The sequence below is a fragment of the Bufo bufo genome, chromosome 5 (genome assembly GCF_905171765.1).
Source record: "Bufo bufo chromosome 5, aBufBuf1.1, whole genome shotgun sequence".
NCBI lineage: Eukaryota > Metazoa > Chordata > Amphibia > Anura > Bufonidae > Bufo > Bufo bufo.
The window spans coordinates 66,319,380-66,345,990 of NC_053393.1; the positions used below are offsets into that span (position 1 = coordinate 66,319,380).

The following is a 26,611-nucleotide window of genomic DNA, read 5'->3' on the forward strand; positions in this document are numbered from 1 at the left end:
TTCATTTGGGTGGTAAGTTGCATGACCGAGCAATAAACGGTGAAAGTAGTGTAGGTCAGAAGTGTAAAAAGTGGCCTGGTCTTTCAGGGTGTTTAAGCACTGGGGGCTGAGGTGGTTAAATACGGCGGCCATCTTAGAGTCAGACATTTTCCAGCGTTCTGAGTGCAGGAACAGGAGGCGCGAGAAGGCGCTAGGAACAGCAATAGGAGAAACCTCATTGTGAAAAAAAAAACAGAAAAAAAGATTTATAAGTGCAGGGAAAGGATAGGGAGGAATCGTTTCACAGCATTTTAGTGCAGGGAGAGATGTCAAAAGGCGCTAGGGACAGTGCTAGAAAAACCTCATTGTGAAAAAAAAGGGATTTACAAGTGCAGAGAAACATTATTTTATTATCCAAATAGCTATTATACAGCTCTGGCATTCCAGCAATTTGTTCTTGTTATTGGGGTGCAAGTGCTATGTTGAAAAGCCTTTAGTGGCTTATATCTGTGGAAAAAGATAAATATATACGCATTTCCCTTCTGCAGTTATTTGTGGTGAAAGAGTTTAGTAGACTATTTCAGTACAAAAAGGAAAAATATATATGCATTTCACTTCTGCAGCTATATCTGGTTAAAGCATTCAGTGTCCTATTTCAGTACAAAAAGGAAAAAAATATACGCACTTCACTGGTGCATTTTTTTTTTTAGCTAAAAGCGTTAAGTGGCCTATTTCAGTACAAAAAGGAAAAAAATATACGCACTTCACTGTTGTATTTACTTGTGGTGAAAGAGTCTAGCGGCCTATTTCAGTACAAAACAAAAACTATATATGCATTTCACTTCTGCAGTTATTATTATTTCCGTACAAAAACAAAATATATTCAGCATTCCCTTTTGCAGTTGTATGTGGTAAAACCTTTAGTGACATTTTTCGGTAGAAAAACAAAATATATTCAGCGTTCACTGTTGCAGTTATATGTGGCAAAACCTTTAGTGACGTATTTCGGTCGAAAAACAAAATATATTCAGCGTTCAGCGCTGCAGTAATATTTGAGGTAAAACCTTTAGTGAAGTATTTCGGTAGAAAACGATACATTTATTCTGCGTTCAGCGCCGCAGTTATATGTGGTAAAGCTTTTACTTGCGTATTTCAGTTGAAAACTAAAAATGTATTCTTATAAAAATGTATCCTTATTAAGGAAGGGTACACGGAAGCAGCGGCGATAGCAGCCAATCAGTGAGTAGTGTTGTCAGTAAAATCACTTACTCTGCGGTGTGGTTTTTGAACATGGCCATATGTAGAATCTGTGGGCAGAAGGTGAAGCGTGGCCAGTGTGCCAATGTTGGCACCACAGCCCTGCGTCAACATATGCAGTGTCAACATAAAGTGGCCTGGGAGAACCGTGGCTCCGATGTGGTGGTCCAGCCTGCCGCAGAAACCGCTGCGTCACCCAGTGGCACACCGCACCCGATTTCAGGCAGTCAAGACTCCACCACCTCAGGCAAAGGGAGTTGTCTGTCTTCCCATCGTCTGCTGGTCCTGATGCTCCTGCTCCTCCTACTCCTCGTCAGTCATTCCATCACCAAGACAGAAGAATGCGTGCACGCATCCAACGGCGCAGAAGCTGAACGTGCTGCTGTCCAAGTTACTGGTGCTGAAGTCCCTCCCTTTCCAAGTGGTGGACTCTGCACCTTTCAGAGAACTGATTGCTTGTGGCGAGCCGAGGTGGAGAGTCCTAAGCCTTTAGTGACGTATTTCAGTAGCAAAAAAAAATGTATGCAGCGTTCAGCGCTGCAGTTACATGTGGCAAAACCTTTTGTGACGGATTTCGGTCGAAAAACAAATTTTATTCAGCGCTCAGGGCTGCAGTTATATGTGGTAAAACCTTTTGTGACGTATTTCAGTTGAAAAACTAAATTTATTCAGCGTTCAGTGCTGCAGTTATATGTAGTAAAACCTTTTGTGACGTATTTCGGTCGAAAAACAAATTTTATTCAGCGCTCAGTGCTGCAGTTATATGTGGTAAAACCTTTTGTGACGTATTCCGGTTGAAAAACTAATTTCATTCAGCGGTCAGCACTGTGGTTATATGCAGTAAAATATTTATTGAACTATTTCGGTTGAAAAACAAAATGTATTCAGCTTTCAGCGCTGCGGTTATATGCGGTAAAATCTTTAGTGACGTAGCTTGATGAACTTCGCAACTCTTCCGGGCTCCAAGCTATCTTGACGCTTTGTCTTCTCATTGTCTGTAGCTACTAGAGGCCTGTTCATGCCAGGCAGGTTCCCCCAGAAGTATCTGGGTCGATGAGTAGCCGATACCGCACTTGCATCAATCTTGACAGGATTCATCTCCAGGTGGAGAGAAATAGTTTTTTGGAATGCTTTCTCCATCGTAACCACGTCGTCGAATAAACTGAAGACTGGCGGATTATCTCCTGTTCTAGGCAACACTTAATTTTTATTATTCAATTTATTAAATATTGAATAATTAAATTGAACCAAAACTTGATTCAAAGAAAGTAAACTTAAATTTGCCAATATATTATCCCAATCTTCGAGGGAAATTCACAGACAATCAATTTTGCCAAGCCTTTTGTGCCGGAGAACGTGTACTAGTTGGTAAGGCTGATTAGTCAGCCTGCATTTGTGGGAGGGGCGGAGGCTCTTCATATACGAGCCACACCCTCACTTCCAGGCGTGTGTTTTCAGGTGCACAGCTGCTGCTGGGTGTCATTAGCAAACTAGCTTCTCTGGTGGTAGGAGTCTTTCTTTGCAGCATGGAGCTTCTTATTTTGCTCTCTGCTACCGTGGTATGCACGCGACATACTATGTAAGTAGGTTGAGCCGGGGCCATCTCTCCTGGCCGGTCGGAACCGATTTTGCTAGCGAACGGGAGGCTTCGCCTCAGAATCTGCTTCCTCAGGTTTGCTCGTTGAGCCTAAATACTTCTATTTTCTTTTCAACTTTGTTTGTTGGTAATAGGAGTTAGTTCCTATAAATCTTACAAGTTTCACTTTGCTTCGTTCGTCTCGTATGAAAAGTTACTTCAGCCGGTTTGCTGTAAAGAGTTACCCGGGCTGCACGTGACGTCATGTTTGGAGATTGGACGCAGCTGTTATTGTTTAGGCCTCTTGCTGTAGCTGTAGCTGTTCCTTGCCATGTGTCTCCCCCTCCCCCTGCTACCACTATCTTTAGACTTCATGTATTTCACTGCTCCATGTACTTAAAAACCCTGCCGCACTTTCATGCTCTGCTGTTATCCTGGGCGGCATTTACACTTTCAGCTTTTATTTCATGTCTTATGCTGCATCCGCACGTCCTTACTGTCCTGCACTTTTCTACTCTTGGTTCGTATTCACTCAGATTGGTCTCACATTCAAGCTGCATTCACCTGTTGGCTGTTACATCTCATTCCGTCCCCAGCCGGATCCGTATTACACGCCTGTTATCACATGTTGTATACTCGGCTTACAGCCATAGCTGCTACTGTTACTCCGTTTTCATGCTCTGGATGAACCACCCTGGTGTTCCCACCTTGCTCCACTCACAACCAGAGCTGCGTTTATACCAAATTTCATGCTCTGCTTATACCCAAAGTTGTGTTCACACTTCTACTGCTACACCAGGTCGTAAACCCCACTCACCAAAGCCGCTTTCCATGTCTGCTGTTATATCAAGTTAATATTCTGTTCACATCCAAAGTTGCGTCCGCATGTCTGCTTTCACATCTTATCCTATACTCCTTTCACTACTAGAGCTGCGTCCACGTGTCTGCTTTCGCATCACGTCAATACTCTGCTCACTTTCAGGTTGCATTTATACGTCTGCTTTATACCATGCTTTTCATGTGCTACCCATACTCAGAGCTGCGCCCATACCATGTTTTTTTAGGTACCACTCACATCCAAAGCTGCATTCACCCATTTGTTTTTACATTATGTGTTGTACTCTGCTCCCACTCTAAGCTGCATTCTCCTGTTCATTGCTACGTCATGGTTTTGCTCAATCTGACCGGGTCAGTCTGCACCCACCGCTCTGGTACCTCTCTCCCGACAAACATAACTGCGTTCTTTTCAGGCTAACGTTCCCTTCCTCGGTGGTCTGTTACATTCCATAGGCCTACTTTCTGTTTTAATCCTGGTTCATATTCACTCAGACTGGTCTCCTTTTACTTCTGGTTCGTATTCACTCAGATTGGTCTCCTGCCCCAGTTCACCAAACAGCTCCTCAGCAGAGGTCAGTGGGCCAGTAAGTTTCCTGCTATGTTTTCACAAGCTGTTTATTTGTTTGTCACGATAAGAGACTTCTCTTAGCGAACTTGCAATGCCTCAGGCTCTTGTTTTTTCTCCCATCTCTGTTTCAATTTCATGTTTACATTTATGGTTCGCGGTGGTTAGTGTTTTTATGTATGCACGTGCTTCGGATTACTAATGTCTATATTTTTAACGCCTGTTGGCAGTTCTCTTCCTTAGGCCACCTTCTAGCCAATCCAATCATTCAAGTCGCTTCATATGCCATTAGGTCCGGCTTACGTTTTAATTACTTATCGTCACCGCAACGTCATCCCTCTGTTTTTTCGGGGGCCCTATGACTGATCAGGTCTCATGGCTCCGGGGGGCCCCATGACCGTTTTTTCATGTTTTGTTTGTTAGGGGTACGACATGGTTGTAGGCTGGTTAGTGTTCCAGGTTTGCTGTTGGAGGGGGTCATGGTTATGCGAGTCCCCAAGGCATTCTGGTGCTGCATAAGTGGTTTATTAAAAAAAAAATAATAATAATAATCATAAGAGGCTCGCACGAGTGGCTCTTCGCTTATAGGACCTCACGACTGGCATCGTCATTCGTAGTTCGCACGGTCATCTGATACTTGTTCCGCCATAAGAGGCTCTCACGCATGGCTCCCGCCATAAGAGGCTCTCACGCATGGCTCCCGCCATAAGGGGCTCTCACGCATGGCTCCCGCCATAAGGGGCTCTCACGCATGGCTCCCGCCATAAGGGACTCTCACGCATGGCTCCCGCCATAAGGGACTCTCACGCATGGCTCCCGCCATAAGGGACTCTCACGCATGGCTCTGTCAGGGGCGAATCAGAAGCTTCTCATACAGATAAGATTGTTGGCCGAACCTTCTATGTTTGACAGGTTTTGACTGACAAACTATTGGGCTCATTTATCAAACTGGTGTAAAGTAGAACTGACTTAGTTGCCCATGGCAAACAATCAAATTCCACCTTTCATTTTTGACTGCTCCTTTGTAAAATGAAAGATGGAATCTGATTGGTTACTATGGGCAACTAAGCCAGTTCTACTTTACACCAGTTTGATAAATGTCCACATATTTGTATTGGTGCTTTAAGCCTCTGGTACCACCAATTGGAAGGTAGGTATTTGATCTGCAATGATGTGGAGCAATGAACCCAAAACAGCTTTCTGCAGATGAGGTACTGGATGGCTTTAATCCTAAATTATGTCTCAAGACCATTTTTAAAAGCTGAACATTTACTCTTACATGCACAATGATGCAGCTGTATGTCGTGGTGCAGTGTAAACGTATGGAGTGAGCTCATGCAGTGAGCCAGCTCCATACTCAGCTGCAATGACTAGGATCAGAGCTAACATAAATCCCGGTCATTTTACCCCTAAGATGCCGCGGTCAATAGTGACTGATGCTTCTGAGAGGGTTAGATGGAGGGGGCTCCGTCTGTCATCAGATCAGAGCCCCTGAGATTAAATTAGTAGGCTCCCATCAGTTGCCTACGGCCTTGTGAAGGTTTTCAGGAACCAGGTACGAGGGACAGCTTCTTATAAAGGCTGTCAGAATTCCATAGACTGCAATAGTATTCTATTGCAGTGTACAAGACAAGCGATCAGAAAATCACATGTTCAGGTCCCCGAAGAAAACTAAAATTTACAGTAAAAAAAGTACAAAAATTATAAATTTTTTAACCACTACAGCAGGGCTGGCCAACCTGCGGCTCTCCAGCTGTTGTAAAACTACAATTCCCACAATGCCCTGCTGTAGGCTGATAGCTGTAGGCAGTCTTTGCATGCTGGGAGTTGTAGTTTTGCAACATCTGGAGAGCCGTAGGTTGGCCATCCCTGCACTACAGGACCGCCGTACGCAGGATTCCGTCTTTGCGGTGGCCCTGTTATTCCGAGTGGACACGCCGGCGCGTCATCTCGCGAGACGCGAGATTTCCTGTGAACGCGCGCACACAGGTGCGCGCGTTCACAGGAACTGCAGGTAATCGAGTGGATCTGCAGCCTGCCAGCGGCGATCATTCGCTGGCAGGCTGTAGATCCGATTTTTTTAACCCCTTAAAGGTATATTAGACGCTGTTTTAATAACAGCGTCTAATATACCTGCTACCTGGTCTTCTGGTGGTCCCTTTTGCTTGGATCAACCACCAGAGGACACAGGCAGCTCTGTAAAGTAGCACCAAACACCACTACACTACACCCCCGTCACTTATTAACCCCTGATCACCCCATATAGACTCCCAGATCACCCCCCTGTCACTGATCACCCCCCTGTCATTGATCACCCCCCTGTAAGGCTCCATTCAGACGTCCGTATGTGTTTTGCGGATCTACGGATCCACAAAACACATACGGACGTCTGAATGGAGCCTGACAGGGGGGTGATCAATGACAGGGGGGTGATCACCCTATATTAGACTCCCTGATCACCCCCCTGTAAGGCTCCATTCAGACGTCCGTATGTGTTTTGCGGATCCGCGGACCCACGGATCCGCAAAACACATACGGACGTCTGAATGGAGCCTTACAGGGGGGTGATCACCAAATATAGACTCGCTGATCACCCCCCTGTCATTGATCACCCCCCTGTAAGGCTCCATTCAGATGTCCGTATGTGTTTTGCAGATCCGCGGCGGACACCGCGGATCCGCAAAACACGGACACCGGCAATGTGCTTTCCACATTTTGCGGATCCGCACATTGCCAGAACTATATAGAAAATGCCTTTTCTTGTCCGCAATTGCGGACAAGATTAGGAGATGTTCTATAGGCTCTACAAAAAACGCAGTGTTCGCCCGATCAGGCCTGATCTTGTGCACACACTCAGTCCGCCCCACCGCAATGACAGAATTATTTTTTTTCTGATCACTGCAAAAACACCGTAAAATCTCTGCGGCGCTATAAAAAGATCACTTTTGAGGGGCATGGCGAGTTCATAGAAGATTTTTGTTTTTTTGTCACAAGTTAGCGGAAATAGATTTTTTTGTTTTTGTTTTTTTGTTTTTTCTAACAAAGTCTCATACTCCACTAACTTGTGACAAAAAATAAAATCTCACATTAACTCACCATACCCCTCACGAAATCCAAATGCGTAAAAATTTTTAGACATTTATATTCCAGACTTCTTCTCACGCTTTAGGGCCCCTAAAATGCCAGGGCAGTATAAATACCCCACAAGTGACCCCATTTCGGAAAGAAGACACCCCAAGGTATTCGCTGAGGGGCATATTGAGTCCATGAAAGATTGAACTTTTTGTCACAAGTTAGCGGAAAGGGAGACTTTGTGAGAAAAAAAAAAATAATCAATTTCCGCTAACTTGTGCCAAAAAAAAAAAACTTCTATGAACTCGCCATGCCCCTCATGGAATACCTTGGGGTGTCTTCTTTCCAAAATGGGGTCACATGTGGGGTATTTATACTGCACTGGCATTTTAGGGGCCCTAGAGCATGAGAAGAAGTCTGGAATCCAAATGTCTAAAAATGCCCTCCTAAAAGGAATTTGGGCCCCTTTGCGCACCTAGGCTGCAAAAAAGTGTCACACATGTGGTATCGCTGTACTCAGGAGAAGTTGGGCAATGTGTTTTAGGGTGTCATTTTACATATACCCATGCTGGGTGAGATAAATATATCGGTCAAATGCCAACTTTGTATAAAAAAATTGGAAAAGTTGTCTTTTAGAGAGCTATTTCTCTCACCCAGCATGGGTATATGTAGAAAGACACCCCAAAACACATTGCCCAACTTCTCCTGAGTACGACTATACCACATGTGTGACACTTTTTTGCAGCATAAGTGGGCAAAGGGGCCCACATTCCAAAGAGCACCTTTAGGATTTCACAGGGAATTTTTTACACATTTTGATTTCAAACTACTTCTCACGCATTAGGGCCCCTAAAATGCCAGGGCAGTATAACTACCCCACAAGTGACCCCATTTTGGAAAGAAGACACCCCAAGGTATTTCGTGATGGGCATAGTGAGTTCATGGAAGTTTTTATTTTTTGTCACAAGTTAGTGGAATATGAGACTTTGTAAGGAAAAAAAAATCATCATTTTCCGCTAACTTGTGACAAAAAATAAAAAGTTCTATGAACTCACTATGCCCATCAGCGAATACCTTAGGGTGTCTACTTTCCGAAATGGGGTCATTTGTGGGGTTTTTATACTGTCTGGGCATTGTAGAACCTCAGGAAACATGACAGGTGCTCAGAAAGTCAGAGCTGCTTCAAAAAGCGGAAATTCACATTTTTGTACCATAGTTTGTAAACGCTATAACTTTTATCCAAACCATTTTTGTTTTACCCAAATATTTTTTTTTTATCAAAGACATGTAGAACAATAAATTTAGAGAAAAATTGATATAGAAATGTATTTTTTTTTTTTTTTTAAAATTTACAACTGAAAGTTAAAAATGTCATTTTTTTAAAAAAATTTCGGTAAATTTCGATTAATAACAAAAAAAGTAAAAATGTCAGCAGCAATGAAATACCACCAAATGAAAGCTCTATTAGTGAGAAGAAAAGGAGATAAAATTCATTTGGGTGGTAAGTTGCATGACCAAGCAATAAACCGTGAAAGTAGTGTAGTGCAGAATTGTAAAAAGTGGTCTGGTCATTAAGGGTGTTTAAGCTAGGGGAGCTGAAGTGGTTAAAGTAAAAAACACAAAAATACTAAGATTTCAAATCATCCCCCATCATTTGAGTTAAGAGTTTGAGTGTTAGACACATAGTAGTGTGTCACTTGATAGGGCAGAAGTTTGGGTTTAAGTAGTCGGGGCGAGAAGTTACAACCACTTAGTCATTTTAAAGGCTTCGCTTACCCAACCTTCATACAAGTATACACAAATCCTTCCACGTTTCTACCACTTCATTTAAAAATCTGCCTGCATCCACATGAAAAAAAGGTGTAAAGTCATGGCCACTAGAGGTCTCACTTCCACCTAATTTGCAGTCCACTCTCTGTTGCCAGGCAAAATCCATCCCTGGTAGCAGAGACGGTTCACAGGAAATGGGGGCGTGTCAGAGCTAGCTGAGATCCTGATAGAAGAACTACTTCTACACTATTTCTGAAGATTATAGGAGCCTCCTGCGTGCCTGTAAGTGTGACTCCTTATCTGTTCTGGGAGCTCCAGAACTGAAAACAAACAAAGTGGGTAATAAAGAAAAGGAAATCAAAGCAGTACAGTGCTGGCAGATTCTACAGAAGGAATACGCTCCCCTGCTTATGAGTGAAATGTATCTAGCTGTGCAGCTGAAAAAGGAAATAATATGCCTTAAAAAGACTTTAGGGAACCCCAAACATAACTGTTCCTTCACAGTTATGATTGTACAAAGAGGCACAGCCATTATGCACACAATTTTTTTTTTTTAACTCAGGTACGCTTTAAATAATCAAGTTGACATTCACTTGACAGGCCACATAAACCCTAGAAGCTGGGAATGCAAACCCTTATTCAATCTGCCATCATTTTGAAGGAGAAACAGACATTTCAATTGTTAAATTAGGTCCCAAAATGCTTTGCAATACAATTTAGACTGAAGTTTGACATTGCAGTGAAAGTCATCACCCCTTCCATTTAATATTTCATCCGCCATAAATGTTTTAATCCTAAATCGTCAACTCTCTGACTCTTTCTTTCTATGGGTTATTCTAGCTTCAATCAATTTTCTAACAGTGATTTCTTCTGCGCCTGGAATATAGAAGGCAGTTGACGCTGGGCAATGAGAGCACAACACAAACAATTAGCACCTAGCGAGTCTACAAATATAATGCCATAAACAAGAGGCTGCAAACTGAAAAGCCATCTAGATGTGGAAACGCTTTGTGAAGTCCATACAATGCCCCTCACATTTTCTAAGCATTAGGCATCAGCTATAATGGATGTGTTATTTACCCTCTGATTTTTAGAGTCTATCATAATGTGTAGAGAAGGTCCATTCAACTGCAGTGGTAAAAGAAAAGCAACAAAGATAATATAAAAATCCACAAAGAACATCAAATATGTAGACCACGGAAAAGCATACAATGGGTTGTTTCTTACAGCATGTTTCAGCAAAGCATTATATTCAATAGATTTGAAATTGACCCAGGTTATTATACTTTCAAGGTACCGTAGGATGTCCTCACCGAGGCCATCGTATCTTAATTGGATTCAACTTATGATTAGTGATGAGCAGCAGTGATGGCCAGTTCGCATTGTTCGCCCGCGGGGGCCTTCATCGGGCTGTTCTCAGAACTGCCTGCTCCCGGTGACCGCATTTGTTTTCAGACCGGCTCGCGGCGCAGGTAAGGGCTTACCTGTGCCTCGCCGGTTTTGTGAAAAAAGATGGCAGCCCGCGTATGTTCGCGGGAGAACAATGCGAACTGGACATCACTAATGAGCAGCATAGGCAATTTTTTGAATTCGCGATATTTCACTAATTTTTGCCCGAATATTCGCCATAAATTAGCAAATTCGAGAATTCATGATCTCCAGTCATTACTTACTTGATTATTCGCGATCAACACTAAGGGGTAGGCAAATTTCCTATTGGTTGCTAGGGATGTTGCTAAGTGCCGATGTTCGCTATAAATTCGCGATTAGAATACACTATTCGCGAATACGAATATATAGCACTATAGTCTAAATATTCCCGAATTCTCAAAGTAGCGATATTCACAAATAAAATTTGCGATTCAAATATTCGCGCTCAACGCTACTTATGATCTGGTCACCAGTGCCGGTGTGTGTAATACACAATGGACTGGAAGATCCAGTCAATCAGCGTGTGACTTTTTCTTGGCTGAAATCTACTTTGGATAAATATATTGTTAAATACATTCGTAGAGGTAAAAAGTGCAAGCAAATAAAATTAAACCCCACATGGCTTACACATAGTGTAAAAAGGGCAATAAATGACAAAAAGAGATCCTTTAAAAAATACAAATCTGAGGGGTCAACTCTAGCCTTTAAAAAGTATAAAGAACTAAATAAATGATGTAAGGCAGGGATGCCCAACCTGCGTCCCTCTAGCTGTTGTAAAACTACAACTCCCACCATGCCCTGCTGTAGGCGGATAGCTGTAGACTGTCCGGGCATGCTGGGAGTTGTAGTTTTGTAACATCTGGAGGGCCGCAGGTTGGGCATGCCTGATGTAAGGGGATAATAAAATCAGCTAAAATACACAATGAAATACAGGTGGCCAAAGATAGTAAGACTAACCTCAAAACATTCTTCAAATACATAAATGCAAAAGAACCAACAAAGCTAGAACCAGCCCTGTATCTTACACAAATCCAGATACTTATTTCAAGTTGACAGCTTAGGGGGCATGCCCTTTCTCATTGGTGTGTCCTTTCTACTGCAGATGGTGTCAGTTGAAGTATGGAACTGAGCATGTGCTTTCCATCTCAGTGAGCAGGACAGAGAAATTACAAAAAGGCAAAAACAGCAGAAAGATTTCATTGAATAACTCAGCAGCAGCTCTAGTAAATTTTTTATTGCGGCAATCACAAAAGTATTCAGATCCAGATGCTTTTTAAAAACTCTAGAATATTTTTGTGGGAAAAATCCTTTAAGGATTTTCTTCTTATTATTGATGCAATCAGGTGGCAGAGAAGACTTATAAGTACATAGGCCACAGGCCAGTATCCTCTTTTTCCAGGGACCCACCTTCTCAAAGTTGCTGCAGGGACCCCTATAATCAATCATCTTGTAGCATCTTGCTGCTGTATAGGCCCCTAAAATAAATTTTACTGGTGGGCCCTAGGCACCCCAGTCCGACACTGGTGGTGCCACTGGTGTAAATACCTCAAATAACATACTTACCTGGCTGGCCGTAGATATGGTCCCTAATATGCTAAAAAAAAGTAAAAGTGAACAAGGCCCCGGGGACAGATGGATTGCACCCTAGAGTTCTAAAGGAGCTCAGTTCAGTTATTGCTTTGCCTCCGTTCACAATATTTACAGATTCTTTAATGACAGGCCTTGTACCAAGGGACTGGCGAAAGGCGAATGTGGTGCCCATTTTCACCAGGAGCTTAACATTCATTGTGGCAAAAATATTTGAGGGCCTCCTACTGGACTACATACAGGATTATGTAACTGTCAATAATATAATAAGTGATAGCCAACATGGTTTTACTAAGAACAGAAGCTGTCAGACTAACCTGATTTGTTTTTATGAGGAGGTGAGTAGAAGCCTAGACAGAGGGAAGGCTGTCGATATTGTGTTTTTGGACTTAGACAGAGGGAAGGCTGTCGATACTGTCCCACATGGACGACTAATGGGTAAATTAAGGTCTATTGGTTTAGAAAATATAATTTGTAATTGTATTAAAAATTGGTTACATGATCGTATCCAAAGACCTGTGGTCAATGATTCCGCTATCAGTGCTGAGTCCGCTATTATTTAAGTTATTCATTAATGACATAGAGGATGGGAGTAATAGCGCTGTTTCCAGTGGCGTACATAGTGAAGTAGGGTCCCCATACTTAGAAGAAGGCTTTACACCTAAACTCCTTTCAATTACCCTTGGGCCATTTTTCCACTGCCTCATTTGCTAAAAGTTGTTCCTTTAGAGGGTAGAGTCCTGACCAAGCTTTCACTCCCAGTAGAAGAAGAGATGCCCTGGGCCCCATAGCAGTCACATGGTCTGCCGCTTTGTAATACGGTAGTCTATGGAAGATGTTAATTATAGTGTTAGGTGAGCATTCTCGGCCGAACACCATTCTGACTTGAGCTCGGCCGAAAACCGGGTGTGCTCGAGGGCGATCCTAGAGTCTCCTCCACACGTGCCGGGAAGTACTGGCACTCACTGTAATACCGCAGCCATGTTGGTTACTGGCATTACAGTGATTGGCAGGTGCTATATAGCACCCGATGACACGTGGTTCGGCTCAGTCTTAGTCAGGGAGAGCTGCAGCAGAAGGGACAGATAGTGTAGGGACAGTAATAGTTTTTTTTTCAGGCAGGGTTTACTGTTGAAAGGTGTTAGAGACCCAAAAGTCCTTTTAACCCCTTAAGGACCAGGCTCATTTTCACCTTCAGGACCATGCCATTTTTTGCAAATCTGACCAGTGTCACTTTATGTGGTGATAACTTTAAAACGCTTTGACTTATCCAGGCCATTCTGAGATAGTTTTTTCATCACATATTGTATTTCATGACACTGGTAAAATGGAGTAAAAAAAAAAATTCATTTTTATTTATAAAAAATACCAAATTTGCAAAAAATTTGGAAAAATTAGCAAATTTCCAAGTTTCAAATTCTCTACTTCTGATACATATTAATACCTACAAAAATAGTTATTACTTTACATTTCCCTTATGTCTACTTCATGTTAGGATCATTTTGGGAATGACATTTTATTTTTGGGGGACGTCACAAGGCTTAGAAGTTTAGAAGTAAATCTTGAAATTTCGCAGAAATTTTCAAAAACCAACTTTTAAGGAACAGTTCAGGTCTGAAGTCACTTTGTGAGGCTTACATAATAGAAACCACCCAAAAATGACCCCATGCTAGAAACTACAACCCTCAAGGTATTGAAGACCCCCTGATGCACCCCTAGAGTAGAAATTCCATAAAAATGACCCCATGTAAGAAACTACAACCCTCAAGGTATTCAAAACTGATTTTACAAACGTCGTTAACCCTTTAGGTGGTCCACAAGAATTAATGGAAAATAGAGATACTATTTCAAAATTTCACATTTTTGGCAGATTTTCCATTTTAATATTTTTGTTCCAGTTACAAAGCAAGGGTTAACAGCCAAACAAAACTCAATATTTATGGCCCTGATTCTGTAGCTTACAGAAAAACCCCATATGTGGTCGTAAACTTCTGTACGGGCACACGGCAGGGCGCAGAAGGAAAGGAATGCCATACGGTTTTTGGAAGGCAGATTTTGCTGGACTGGTTTTTTGACACCATGTCCCATTTGAAGCCCCCCTGATGCACCCCTAGAGTAGAAACTCCAAAAAAGTGACCCCATTTTAGAAACTACGGGATAGGGTGGAAGTTTTGTTGGTACTAGTTTAGGGTACATATGATTTTTGGATGCTCTATATTACACTTTTTGTGCGGCAAGGTAACAAGAAATAGCTGTTTTGGCACCATTTTTTTTGTTATTTACAACATTCATCTGACAGGTTAGATCAGGGGTGCACAACGTTTCCTGGTTGGGGGCCACATTGCCAGACTGAACCAATGACGAGGGCCGAAATTTAAAGGTGTATTAACAACTGAAATATTGTACTTATGGCTTATTGAACACACATTATATACCATTAATGTCTAGTTACACTTCCAGGACTCCCATCTAATGGGAGAAATAAATGAAAAATACATCTGAGCAGCCACAAGACATAGGCATACATGTCTGTTACTAGATGGTTGGGGGCCGCACAGAATGGTATCAAGGGCCGCATGTGGCCCCCGGGCCGCAGGTTGTGCACCCCTGGGTTAGATCATGTGGTATTTTTATAGAGCAGGTTGTCACGGACGCGGCGATACCTAATATGTATACCATTTTTTTTATTTATATAAGTTTTACACAACGATTTTATTTTTGAAACAAAAAAAATCATGTTTTAGTGTCTCCATAGTCTGAGAGCCATAGTTTTTTCCATTTTTGGGTGATTATCTTAGGTAGGGTCTCATTTTTTGTGGGATGAGATGACGGTTATATTGGCACTATTTTGGGGTGCATACGACTTTTTGATCACTTGCTATTACACTTTTTGCGATGTAAGGTGACAAAAAATGGTTTTATTTTTTATTTTTTATTTTTTACGGTGTTCATCTGAGGGGTTAGGTCATGTGATATTTTTATAGAGCCGGTCGATACGGATGTGTTGATACCTAATATGTATACTTTTTATTTTATTTATGTAAGTTTTACACAATAACAGCTTTTTTAAAACAAAAAAAAATATGTTTTAATGTCTCCATATTCTGAGCCATAGTTTTTTTATTTTTTGGGCAATTGTCTCAGGTAGGGGCTCATTTTTTGCAGGATGAGTTTACGGTTAGATTGGTACTATTTTGGTGGGCGTACGCCTTTTTGATCGCTTGCTGTTGTACTTTTTATGACGTAAGGTGACAAAAAAATGGTTTATTTAGCACAGTTTTCTTTTTTTTTTTTTTATGGTGTTCATCTGAGGGGTTAGGTCATGTGAAATGTTTATAGAGCCGGTCGATACGCACGCGACAATACCTAATATGTCAACTTTTTTTTTCCCCCTACTTTTTACCAATTTTTTTTTACTTTATTTAGGGAAAAAAAAGTTTTTGATTATTTTTACTTTAAACTTTTATTTTTTTTGGGGAAAACTTTGTTTTTCACTTTATTTTTTGTCCCACTTTGGGACTTCAACTTTTGGGGGTCTAATCCTTTACAATGCATTCCAATACTTCTGTATTGGAATGCATTGGCTGTATGAGTAATACTGTGTGTATTACTCATACAGCTTCCGGCCTGTGAGATCCAGGGGGCTGAATCTCACAGGCACGTCACAGGAGATCTGCCGCTGCCACCCGAAACATGAAAAGCCGCAAACCGCAGGTCTGAATTGACCTGCGGTTTGCAGCGATAGCCGACACAGGGGGGTCACAGAACCCCCCCTCTCATTTAGCCAAGGTGCCTGCTCAATGATTTGCGCAGGCACCTTGTTCCGATCACCGCCAGCTGCGCGGCGTTGATCGGAAATACACAGGGCGTACAGGTACGCCCTGTGTCCTTAAGTACCAGGACATGAGGGCGTACCTGTACTCCCTGTGTCCTAAAGAGGTTAAGGACTATTGTTTTATCTGGCTGCAATATATATTATTTGCGTAACCTGCACTAATTTGCGTGCAATTGTTTGGCCGCTGCTGAGAGTGACACAACATCTGCTACATCTGTTGTGTTACATTTGCGCATCCTAAATATCTGTGACATTCAGCGCAATTGTTTGGTGGCAAAAGGGAAAAGGCAGGCAACACAAAACAGGCCAGCAACTGTTCCCCAGAGCACCCCCTTGTGGAAATCTCCCTTGCCAAGGGGTAGGTGTTCCGCAGTCTGGTGCTTTTTTGAGGAAAGTGCGGATGATAAAAGAATTATCATTTGCAACTTGTGCCATACCAAAATGAGCAGGGGCGTGAACACTAGCAACCTCACCACCACCAGCATGATCCGCCGGCATCAAAGCAACCTAATAGTGTCTGCGGCTCACACCACTGCCTCCTCTTCCCCTGTGTTACGTGCTGGCCAATCCCCTGTCCAAGACGCAGGCCTGCCTCCCGCCCTGCACCTGGACCTTCGCAAGCACCATCAGCTAGCACATCCACTTCTGTGTCCCAGCGCAGTGTACAGATGTCCATACTCCAGGCCTTTGAACAAAAGTGCAAATACCCAGCCACCCACCCACAGGCCATAGCACTAAATGTACACCTTTCCAAATTGCTGTCCCTGGAAATGTTGCCATTTAGGCTTGTGGACACTGAGGCTTTTCGCAGCTTGATGGAGGCCGCCGTCCCTCGTCACTCAGTCGCCAGCCGCCATTTTTCCCGGTGTGCCATCCCTGCCTTACACCAGCATGTGTACCCTAACATCACCCATGCCCTGACCAACGCAGTTATATGGAAGGTCCACTTAATGTCCGACACATGGACAAGTGCTTTTGGCCAGGGACGCTACATTTCCCTGACGGCACACTGGGTGAACGTTGTGGAGGCCGGGAGCAAGTCATACCTTGGGATGGCACAGGTGCTAATGACGCCAAGGATTGCGGGCCCAACTTCCATCAGGATTTACGCTATGACCTACATTAGTGGCTGCAACCCCCCCTTCTCCTCCTCCACCTCCTCCTGCATTTCCACCTCTGATTTCTCATCTTGCAGCACCAGTCAGCCATCAGTCGGTAGCTGGAAACAGTGTAGCACTGCAGTGGGGAAGCAGCAACAGGCCGTGCTGAAACTAATTTGCCTAGGTGACAAACAGCACACAGCCACAGAGCTGTGGCAGGGTATAAGGGATCAGACTAATCTGTGGCTCTCGCCACTCAACCTACAACCAGGCATGGTTGTGTCTGATAATGTGTTCAACTTAGTGGTTCAGCGGTTTCTCAAAACCTACCCCAATTTGCCTGAGCTACTAGTGAAGGCGTGCCGCGTGTGTGCCCATTTCCGAAAGTCATCTAAAGCTGCCACCTTTCTGACAACGCTGCAGCAGCTATTGCAATTTCAAGCTCACCGATTGTTGTGCGACGTGAGCACGCAGTGGAACTCCATGTTCCACATGTTGGCGAGGCTTTGTGAGCAGCAGAGGGCAGTAGTGGAATACCATCTGCAACATGGTCGTCGCCTTTCCAGTCAGCTTCCTCTCTTCACAAGCGACGAGTGGGCAAGGATGTCTGACCTCTGTGAGGTTTTACGCAACTTTGAGGAATCAACACAGATGGTGAGCGGCGATGCTGCTATTATCAACGTAACCATCCCACTTCTGTGTCTACTGAAACACTCGCTGCTCACAATGAAGACGGACGCTTTGCATGTCGAAGAGATGGAAATGGGAGAAGACAGTACACAGGATGATAGCCAGACCACCCGTCTTCTCAGCGCGAATTGGATGATGATGAGGAGTAGGAGACAGTTGCCTCCACTACAGAGGGTATTACCCATAGCAGGTTTATTCCATCTGCTCAGTGTGAATGGGCCAAAGAGGAGGAAGAGGATGACGAGATTGAGAGTCATCCTCCTGATGAGGACAGCAAAGTCTTGTCTGTTGGGACTCTGGCACACATGGCTGACTTTATGTTAGGCTGCCTTTCCCGCGACTCTTGAGTTATATGCATTTTGGCCAACACCGATTACTGGTTGTTCACCCTTCTTGACCCCGCTACAAAGAAAACTTCTCATCTCTCATTCCTGTGGTGGAGAGGACTAGCAAAATAGTGCAATACCAGAAGGTCCTTGTGGAAAAATTTCTCCAAAAATTTCCAGCTAACAACGCTGGCGGCAGAGTACGTAGTTCCTTGGGCAACTGAGGAGGGGAGACAGGGGTAACACACAGCAGTTCTAACAGAGGCAGGGCAACACTCTCCAAGGCCTGGGACAGTTCCATGACACCCCGCCATTACCCTCACCCTGATGCGCAGGCTAGTATCACAAGGAGGGAAAAATTTTGGAAGACGGTGAAGGAGCACGTAGCAGACCGTGTCAGCGTCCTCAGTGATCCCTCAGTGCCTTACAACTATTGGATGTCCAAGCTGGACACTTGGCACGAACTGGCGCTCTACGCCTTGGAGGTGCTGGCCTGCCCCGCCGCCAGTGTTTTGTCAGAGCGGGTATTTAGTGCTGCTGGGAGCATAATAACTGATAAGCGCATCCGCCTGTCAACTGAAAATGCTGACAGGTTGACTCTTATCAAAATGAACAAGGCCTGGATTGCCCCTGACTTCTCTACTCCACCAGAGGAAAGCGGCTGAACATAAAGGCACTTTAAATGTGGCTTTTATGGTTTACTGAATACATTGTATTCCCATTCACCCCTTCCACCACAAAAAAGGGTATATGGTTCAATCTTCCGTTTCTCGTCCTCTTCCTCCTCCTCCGCCTCCATCATATCAACGTGCTTATTAGGCTGCCCTTGCTCCTAATATTTTAGAGGGTCAGCTCAGCAGCAGACCCTCACCCCTAATGTTTTAGAGGGTCACCAACAGGCCCTCGCCCCAAATGTTTTAGATAATCAGATCAGCAGCAGGCACTCGCCCCTAATGTTTTAGAGGGTCAGCTCAGCAGCAGACCCTCACCCCTAAGGTTTTAGATGGTCAGATCAGCAGCAGGCCCTCGCCCATAATGTTTTAAAGGGTCAGCTCAGCAGCAGACACTCACCCCTAAAGTTTTAGATGGTCACCTCAGCAGATGGCCCTCGCTCCTAATGTTTTTGAGGGTCACCAGCAGGCCATCAATTATAATTTTTCTAGGGTGTGTATGATGCCCTCCTTTATGTGTAATAAAGGGTGCATTGAAGTGTCGGTTCCTTGTAATTTTTGGCAGCCCTTTCACTTAGTGCATAGGCTTTATGAGTGTAGGATTCCCACTACCTGAACAATTGTACCACAATGTGAATGAGGCCCTTCTTTATGTGATATACAGGTTGTATCGGAGTGCCTTTTCTTTGTAATTTTTGGCAGAACTTGCACTTTATATAAAAGTAAATATACAGGAAAGAATGTTTCCTAACAATTTTGCCTCTAAAATCGATTTTATCTTTGGTTTTGTGCACCTTCTGCAAAGGTGGTGTAGTACTCGGACAATATCGTTCCCAGCAGGGACCTGGGAGTCCAAGATGCATCCAGATATCCTCCCCATGCTGTTCCCGAACCATTTCAGTGGTGTTTCCATCAATTTCTGACTTTTTCCTGTGAACCAGACACCCTCCCCTCTTCAGAGCAGGGGGTGCCTGGTTTAATGCTCTGGTTCTCCCATTGACTTCCCTTGTGCTCTGGTACTCTGTAGAGCACCCGAGCATCCCGAGGCGTTCTACTCAAGCACCAGAGCACCCGAGCACTTTGGTGCTCGATCAACACCAGTTAATTACATAAAAGCTGACTTCTACAAACTTACTCTTTGGGCCTCCACTTGGCAAATGAGGTTCAATATAGATGAATGTAAAGTTCTGCACCTGGGGGCTAATAATCTGCATGAAGCATATGTCCTAGGGGGGTAAAACTGGGAGAGTCACTTGTTGAGAAGAATCTTATTAGATCATAGACTAAATAACAGATTGCAATTAGAGATGAGCGAATCGAATCCCACACCTTGAAGCCGAATTTCCTCGTACTTCGTGTTAGCGAATTGATTTAACCTGAAATAGTGTAAAAACGCCAAAAATTCATACTTGCCTCCTCCATTTGCTTGCGACGGGCCACCAGCAGCCATCTTGATTGAAGATCTCGGCCGAAATCCTGGGCGTGGTGACATATGACGTGCGAGATTTCGCGCCACATCTTCAAGCAAGATGGCATTGGGTGGCCCGTCACGAGCAGAGGTGGTAAGTTTGATTAAAATATTTTGAATGTTAAATTTTACACAATTTTTACACTCAGATTCCGCAATCATGTATGAAGGCGGCATCTGATGGGTACAATGATGGGCGGTGGCGCTACTTACAAAACAATGCGCTTCGTGACTAAGTAAATCAGCCGAATCGAACTTTTCAATAATTCACTCATCTCTAATTGCAATGCCAGTCGGCTGCCTCTAAGGCCAACATAATTTTGTCTTGTATTAAAAGAGGTATGAACTCGTGGGACAGGGATGTAATATTGGCCCTATACAAAGCAGTGGTGCGGCCTCAACTGAAATACGAGGTTCATTTCTGGCCACTAGTCCATAGAAAGGATGCCCTGGAGTTAGAAAAATTGCAAAGGAGAACAACTAAACTCATAAAGGTCCTGGAAGATCTTAGCTATGAGCAAAGAACTGAGTCGTCTAAGAAGTTTAAGGGGGGACATGATTATCCTGTACAAATACATAAACGGACCATTCAAAAAATGTTGAGAGAAGCTATTCTGTGTTAAAACCCCTCAAGAAACAAGAGGCCACTCCCTACGGCTGGAGAAAAAAAGATTCAGTCATAAGAAGCGACAAGCATTCTTTACAGTAAGGGCTGTGAATCTCTGGATTAGCCCCAGGAGCTGGTCACAGCAAATACAGGAGATGGCTTCAAAAAAGGTTTAGATGACTTTTTAATTCAAAATAACATTGAGGCTTATGATAATATATAGAAATCTTGTTCTACACACCCTTTCCCTTTAGCCGAACCCCTCCTTAAAAGAAAGAATGATGTTGATCTTTTGTTTTGAGTAGGAAGGATTTTTTTCCCTCATAGTGTTTTTTTTTTTTTTTGCCTTCCCCTGGACTAATATATCGGGATTACAGGTTGAACTTCATAGACTTTTGTCCTTTTCTAACCTCAACAGAGATGTATCTATGAAATCAACAGCCAATCAGCGCTCCTTAAAGGGGTCTTCCAGGATTTTACAAATGGTGGCTTATCCCAAGGATAGGCCATCACATGTAAAACTGTGCACAACCCCTTTGATCCCTTTCAGGACTAGGCCATTTTCCAGTTTTGCGGTTTCAATTTTTATTCCCTGCCTTCCCGGAGCCATAACTTTTTTTTATTGTTCCATTCACATAGCCATATGCAGGCTTGTTTTTTGCGGAACAAGTTGTACTTTCTAACGCCACCATTTTATATTGCATACGATGTAATGGAAATCTGGAAAAAAAATTCTAATGGGATGGAATTGGAAAGAAGAAAAACACAATTGAGCCATAGTTTTCTGGGTTTTGTTTTTTACCGCATTCCCTAGGAGGTAAAACTGACCAGCTCCCTTCATTCTTTAGGCCAGTACAATTACAGCTATACCACATTTATATAATTTTTCTTGTGTTTTAATACTGGAAAAAAATAAGAACTTTGGATAAAAAATATTTTTATCTTTGATCCCCATATTGTGAGCCCCATAACTTTTCTATAGTTATGTCTACGGATCTGTGTCAGGGCTCATTTTTGTGTGGTGATCTGTAGTTTTTATTGGTATCATTTTGGAGTGTGTATGACTTTTTAATCACTTTTTATAAAATTTTGGGGGGTAGGTGAAGAGATGAAAAAACTGCAAATAGGCCATTTTGATATTTTTTCCATTACGGTGTTCTTCGTATGGGACAAATAGGTTTAAATTTTAATAGTTCAGGCATTTTGATATACCAAATATGTCTGGATAACCCATTAGTAAGAACCCATCTTCTGAATATCAGCCGCCATGTAATGACATCCGTACATCCACATTCCCGTCACTTCATCCATCCAGCGCTCTGCAGAACGGTTTAATTGTGCAGATTTACAGAGCAATATGTTGTCTCCATCCGAAATACAGTTCGCAACCGCCCTGGATCATGTCCAACAACGAGACGCTTCTCATCTAACACTAACACCTTAATCTGCCAACATCTGTTCTTTCATTGTATCATTACACAGACTATTCACAGCGCGCTCTTCAGTAACTGAATATTCAGGCTCTGCAGGATATGTGCGCGCCCCACATCTGACACCGAACTGTGAACTCCATACTAAGGAGGACTACAGAGCTATAATCCGAGGATATGTCCCGGATAATGTATGAGATTAGAATAAAGCGTCACTCCTGACTAAAGGCTGTGCCGGGCATCGCAGCTCAGCCTCATTTTCTTCAATAAAGCTGAGCTGCAATACCAAAAACAGCCAAAAGTGGCGCTGTTACAGCTGTTGTGGGTGGTCACTGGGCAGGAGGTGTCCAGAGTGTCCTTTATGGGTATGTTCACATGTTTTTTTTTTTCTATGCTTAAAAATAAACTGATGCAGAATCAGCTTCAGAATTTCTTGTGTTTTTTAGGAATGTGGGTTATCATAAAAAAAAAATGTTTTGCATTTTTTTATGTGGTTTTTCATCCTGCCCATTTCGACAGAGATCTCAGGACGTGGATTCCGCGAGGTGAATGGACGTTTGAAAAAGGCCTTTAATAAATGTGTTTGCTAGGAAAGGCTATGCCCATACAATGACAGTTAGGCCTCTTGCACACGACCGTATGGATTTTTCAGTATTTTGCGGTCCGCAAAGAACGGATCCGCAAAAAATACGTCTGTGTGCATTCCGTTTTTTGAGGAACGGAACATCTGGCCCGTTATGCGGACAATAATAGGACATGTTCTATCTTTGAACGGAAATACAGAAACGGAATGTTTACGGAGTACCTTCTGTTTTTTTGCGGATCCATTGAAATGAATGATTCCGTATACGGTCCGGAACGTAAACGAAAAAAAAAAAAACGTTTGTGCGCAAGAGGCCTTAAAGTGGAAAGCAGGAGTATCACCCTACCAGTGGCGTACATACAGGGGTCGCAGGGGTCGCATTTGCGACCAGGCCCTGCACTCCAGGGGCCCGGCCGCCTGTGGACCCCCCTGGCCCCTGCAGTCAGTGTTTCCTTACGTCTAAGTGGCGCGGCAGGGCGGCCGCGCAGCCATATCGCGACGCTCAAGCTGCTTGCAAAATGTCCGTCATGCGCCTCCTGCCCCGTCTGTCTGCTCCTTCCACTTTATGAATGAAGCAGGCATGCGGGGCAGGAGGCGCATGACAGAGGGAGAGATGTCACGCACAGGCCGCACAGCAGCAGAAGTGCGGGCAGCGGCGCTCTAGTTTGGCTGCCCACTGCCGGCCATGTGAGGAGTGGTGGAGTGGTGAAGCGGCCGCCGCTCAGGAGACTTGTGGAGCCAAAATGTCCTGCAGCAGAATTAACTCCCAGAAGGTAGGAGCTGCCCCCGGTGTGTGCACAGCGCCGGGCACTGCACCGGCCCCGCCGCAAGTGTCCCTGCCTCCTCCCTTCCCCCCACTAATACATTACTTTACTAGAAGGCACTTATGGGGATATCTGTGGAGGGCACTGTTATGGAGATATCTGTGGATGACACATATATAGCATAAGATGCTATATATGTGTCATCCACAGATATCCCCCATAAGTGCGTCATCCACAGATATCCCCCATAAGTGCCCTCCACAGATATCCCCCATAAGTGCCCTCCACAGATATCCCCATAACAGTGCGTCATCCACAGATATCCCCCATAACAGTGCGTCATCCACAGATATCCCCCATAACAGTGCGTCATCCACAGATATCCCCCATAACAGTGCGTCATCCACAGATATCCCCCATAACAGTGCGTCATCCACAGATATCCCCCATAACAGTGCGTCATCCACAGATCCTCATAACAGTGCGTCATCCACAGATCCCCCCATAATAGTGCGTCATCCACAGATCGCAGTACAGAAGGATTGCCATCCAAAATCGGCCTGTCCCTCACAAAGCGGTACTGTTGGGAGGCATGTTGGGTGAATGGTAGGGGAGGTAGTGGGGGGGAGGTGGAGGCAGGTTGTGGGGGGGGCGGTGGGTTGGGGGATGGAGGGGGCCCCATAGATCAGTTTTGCACCGGGGGCCCCATGGAATGTGTGTACGCCACTGCAACCTACACAAACTAGTGCCCAGTGCCCTCAATAAATAATTTCGCAAGCAGAGCGCCCCTATAAACAAAGTGCCTCAGTTATCAATACAGAAAGCAGGGTGTCCCATATAAACAGCATCAAACGACTAGCAGAGAGCCCCCTCTCAGTGTCAGCAGAGACACCCAATAAACAATGCTAGCAGAACGTCTCAATTATCAATACTGTAAGCAAGATGTCACACAAAAGCATCAGCAGAGCTCCCCAAACTACATTATTAGAGATCCCCCTCACAGTGCCAGCAGGACTCCCAATAAACAACACTATAAGCAGAGCACCCTCTCACAGTCATAGATAAAATGTGTTTACTTAGTTGCCACTAGAGGGAGCTCACTACCTAGATATTTTTATGGTTTGTACTTAAAGGGAACCTGTCACCAGTTTTATGGTGTTCTAACTAAGGGCAACATAAATAAGTGATTGATTCTCTTAGCACAATGCTGGGTCACTTTCTTTAATTGACCCAGTCAATCTGCCAACATCTTGTATTGAAAAGCTCCAGCTGATAATGATGAGTCATGAATATTCATGAGCTCCTGACTCTCCCCGCCCACCTGCTGCTGAATGACAGTTTGTTTCCATATGAACCAGCAGCAGGTGGGCAGGGGAGTGGCTATAGCTCTGAATTAAATATACGCTGGACTCAATGACATCACGCTGGACTCAAATCAGCTCATTAGCATGCGGCATCTTTGTGTGTATATTATGAGGTAACCATCTGTCACACCAGTAAGTGAATACATACATCTAAGGTACTTTTTAGTAGTTAATGATCGTATATAATTAGTTAGATTATAATCAAATATCCACATGACAGGTTCCCTTTAAGTCTGGGAAAGCAATATTAGTACGTACTCAGTGAGCTCCCCCTAGTGGTGAATTTTGCAAGTGATTTCCCTGCTCTGCCACAATTTTAGGAGACTCCTGGACAAACTTAGTATCTGTATCTGCATGTGATATCAGCAGGCCTTTCTATCATCAGCGGCAGGTTTAGCGCCCCTTTAAATCCATGATGTCGGTGGGAGGTCGCCTTGAGTTGTAGCAGTTGTTTATTATCCATTTTGTGCTAAGCATTTTGTGACTTCTGTTTACAATATGATATAGCGAGGAGGGGAGAAAACAGAATGAGAACAGAAGTACAAATGACTCCGCTCCCAGCTCCCGCATACAGTCTTTAAAGCTATTTTCATCTTAGCAGGCTGACATTTAAACTGCCAGAACACCGATATTTTGCAGATCAAGACGACATTCATCCTGCCAAGTGGTCAATTCCACGTAGCCGTATATGCATTGTTCTTTATAAACTACTGTTTCTTTTTTCAAACTACCTGAGGAGACCTTTAAAAAGTAATTCACACCATGAAAGGGCACATTCGTTCAGACAAATATGTCAGACTCTTATTTTCTTGACAACACTGACAGCTATTGAACGGACATCTTGTACCTTGTGTCAGGAGCTGGAGGTTTCGAACCTCCTCCCGGACTTTCAGCTGGAGGACCTGTTGTAGGACGTATTGCCGCTGGCTCTCTTGGACAATCCCCATCCTCTCCAGCTTCTTCTCTGTGAGTCGTAGCAGAGCTCGGCCTGAAAGAGACAGGATATACATCACATGTTATAGAAAGCCATGAGAGATGGACGCTTCTGAGATTCACAAGATTAGGGGTGTTGCAAAAGAGGAATAGTCCAGTCAGAGTGACCAGAATTGATGCCAGTATCCAGCTGTCTAAACCTGATGGTCTGGGATTTTAAAGTGATTGTCCACCCTTGAACACATTTTAATTGGTTGCAAATGTTGTGCAGATTCATTTCTTAATGCATCTTTGTAGTGTTTCTTGCACATTTTTTCTCATAAAAGCACCAAAATCCCTTTATGGCCATTGAGTTAAATGATAAAATACTTACTGCCTGCAGCCACCACTAGGGGGAGCTCATTGCATACTGTTCATACAGGAGACTAAATAATAACACAGTACACAGTTAGCTCCTAAGCTCCCCCTAGTGGCTGGTGCAGGCAGTCAGGATGTTATATTCATATCTATACAATGTTCTCCACTCCTACAGAGACAGTGAGTAAGGTGGGTGATAACTAGAGATGGCCTTGCGGTTCGCCCGGCGGTCGTTTCGCGGCGAACGTTGCGCGTTCGCGATTTGCCGAACATTCGAACATATGGAGATATTCGCGCCAGCCATATTCTTTTACATTGTGAAGAACTTTGACCCATGACACATCCATCAGGTGGTACAGGACAGCCAATTGAAACGTTTCAGCACATGGACACACCCCCAACCTTATAA

The 26,611-nt window shown here is 43.8% G+C and overlaps 1 protein-coding gene across 1 annotated transcript in view; it reads right to left on the reverse strand.

The window, feature by feature from the left end:
- SAMD12 (sterile alpha motif domain containing 12) overlaps positions 1-26,611 on the reverse strand; it is a 608,525-nt gene that overhangs the window by 88,450 nt on the left and 493,464 nt on the right. The window contains exon 4 of the mRNA XM_040432862.1: positions 25,760-25,900. Coding sequence (XP_040288796.1) covers positions 25,760-25,900 — 141 coding nt within the window. The remainder of the gene's footprint in view (positions 1-25,759; positions 25,901-26,611) is intronic.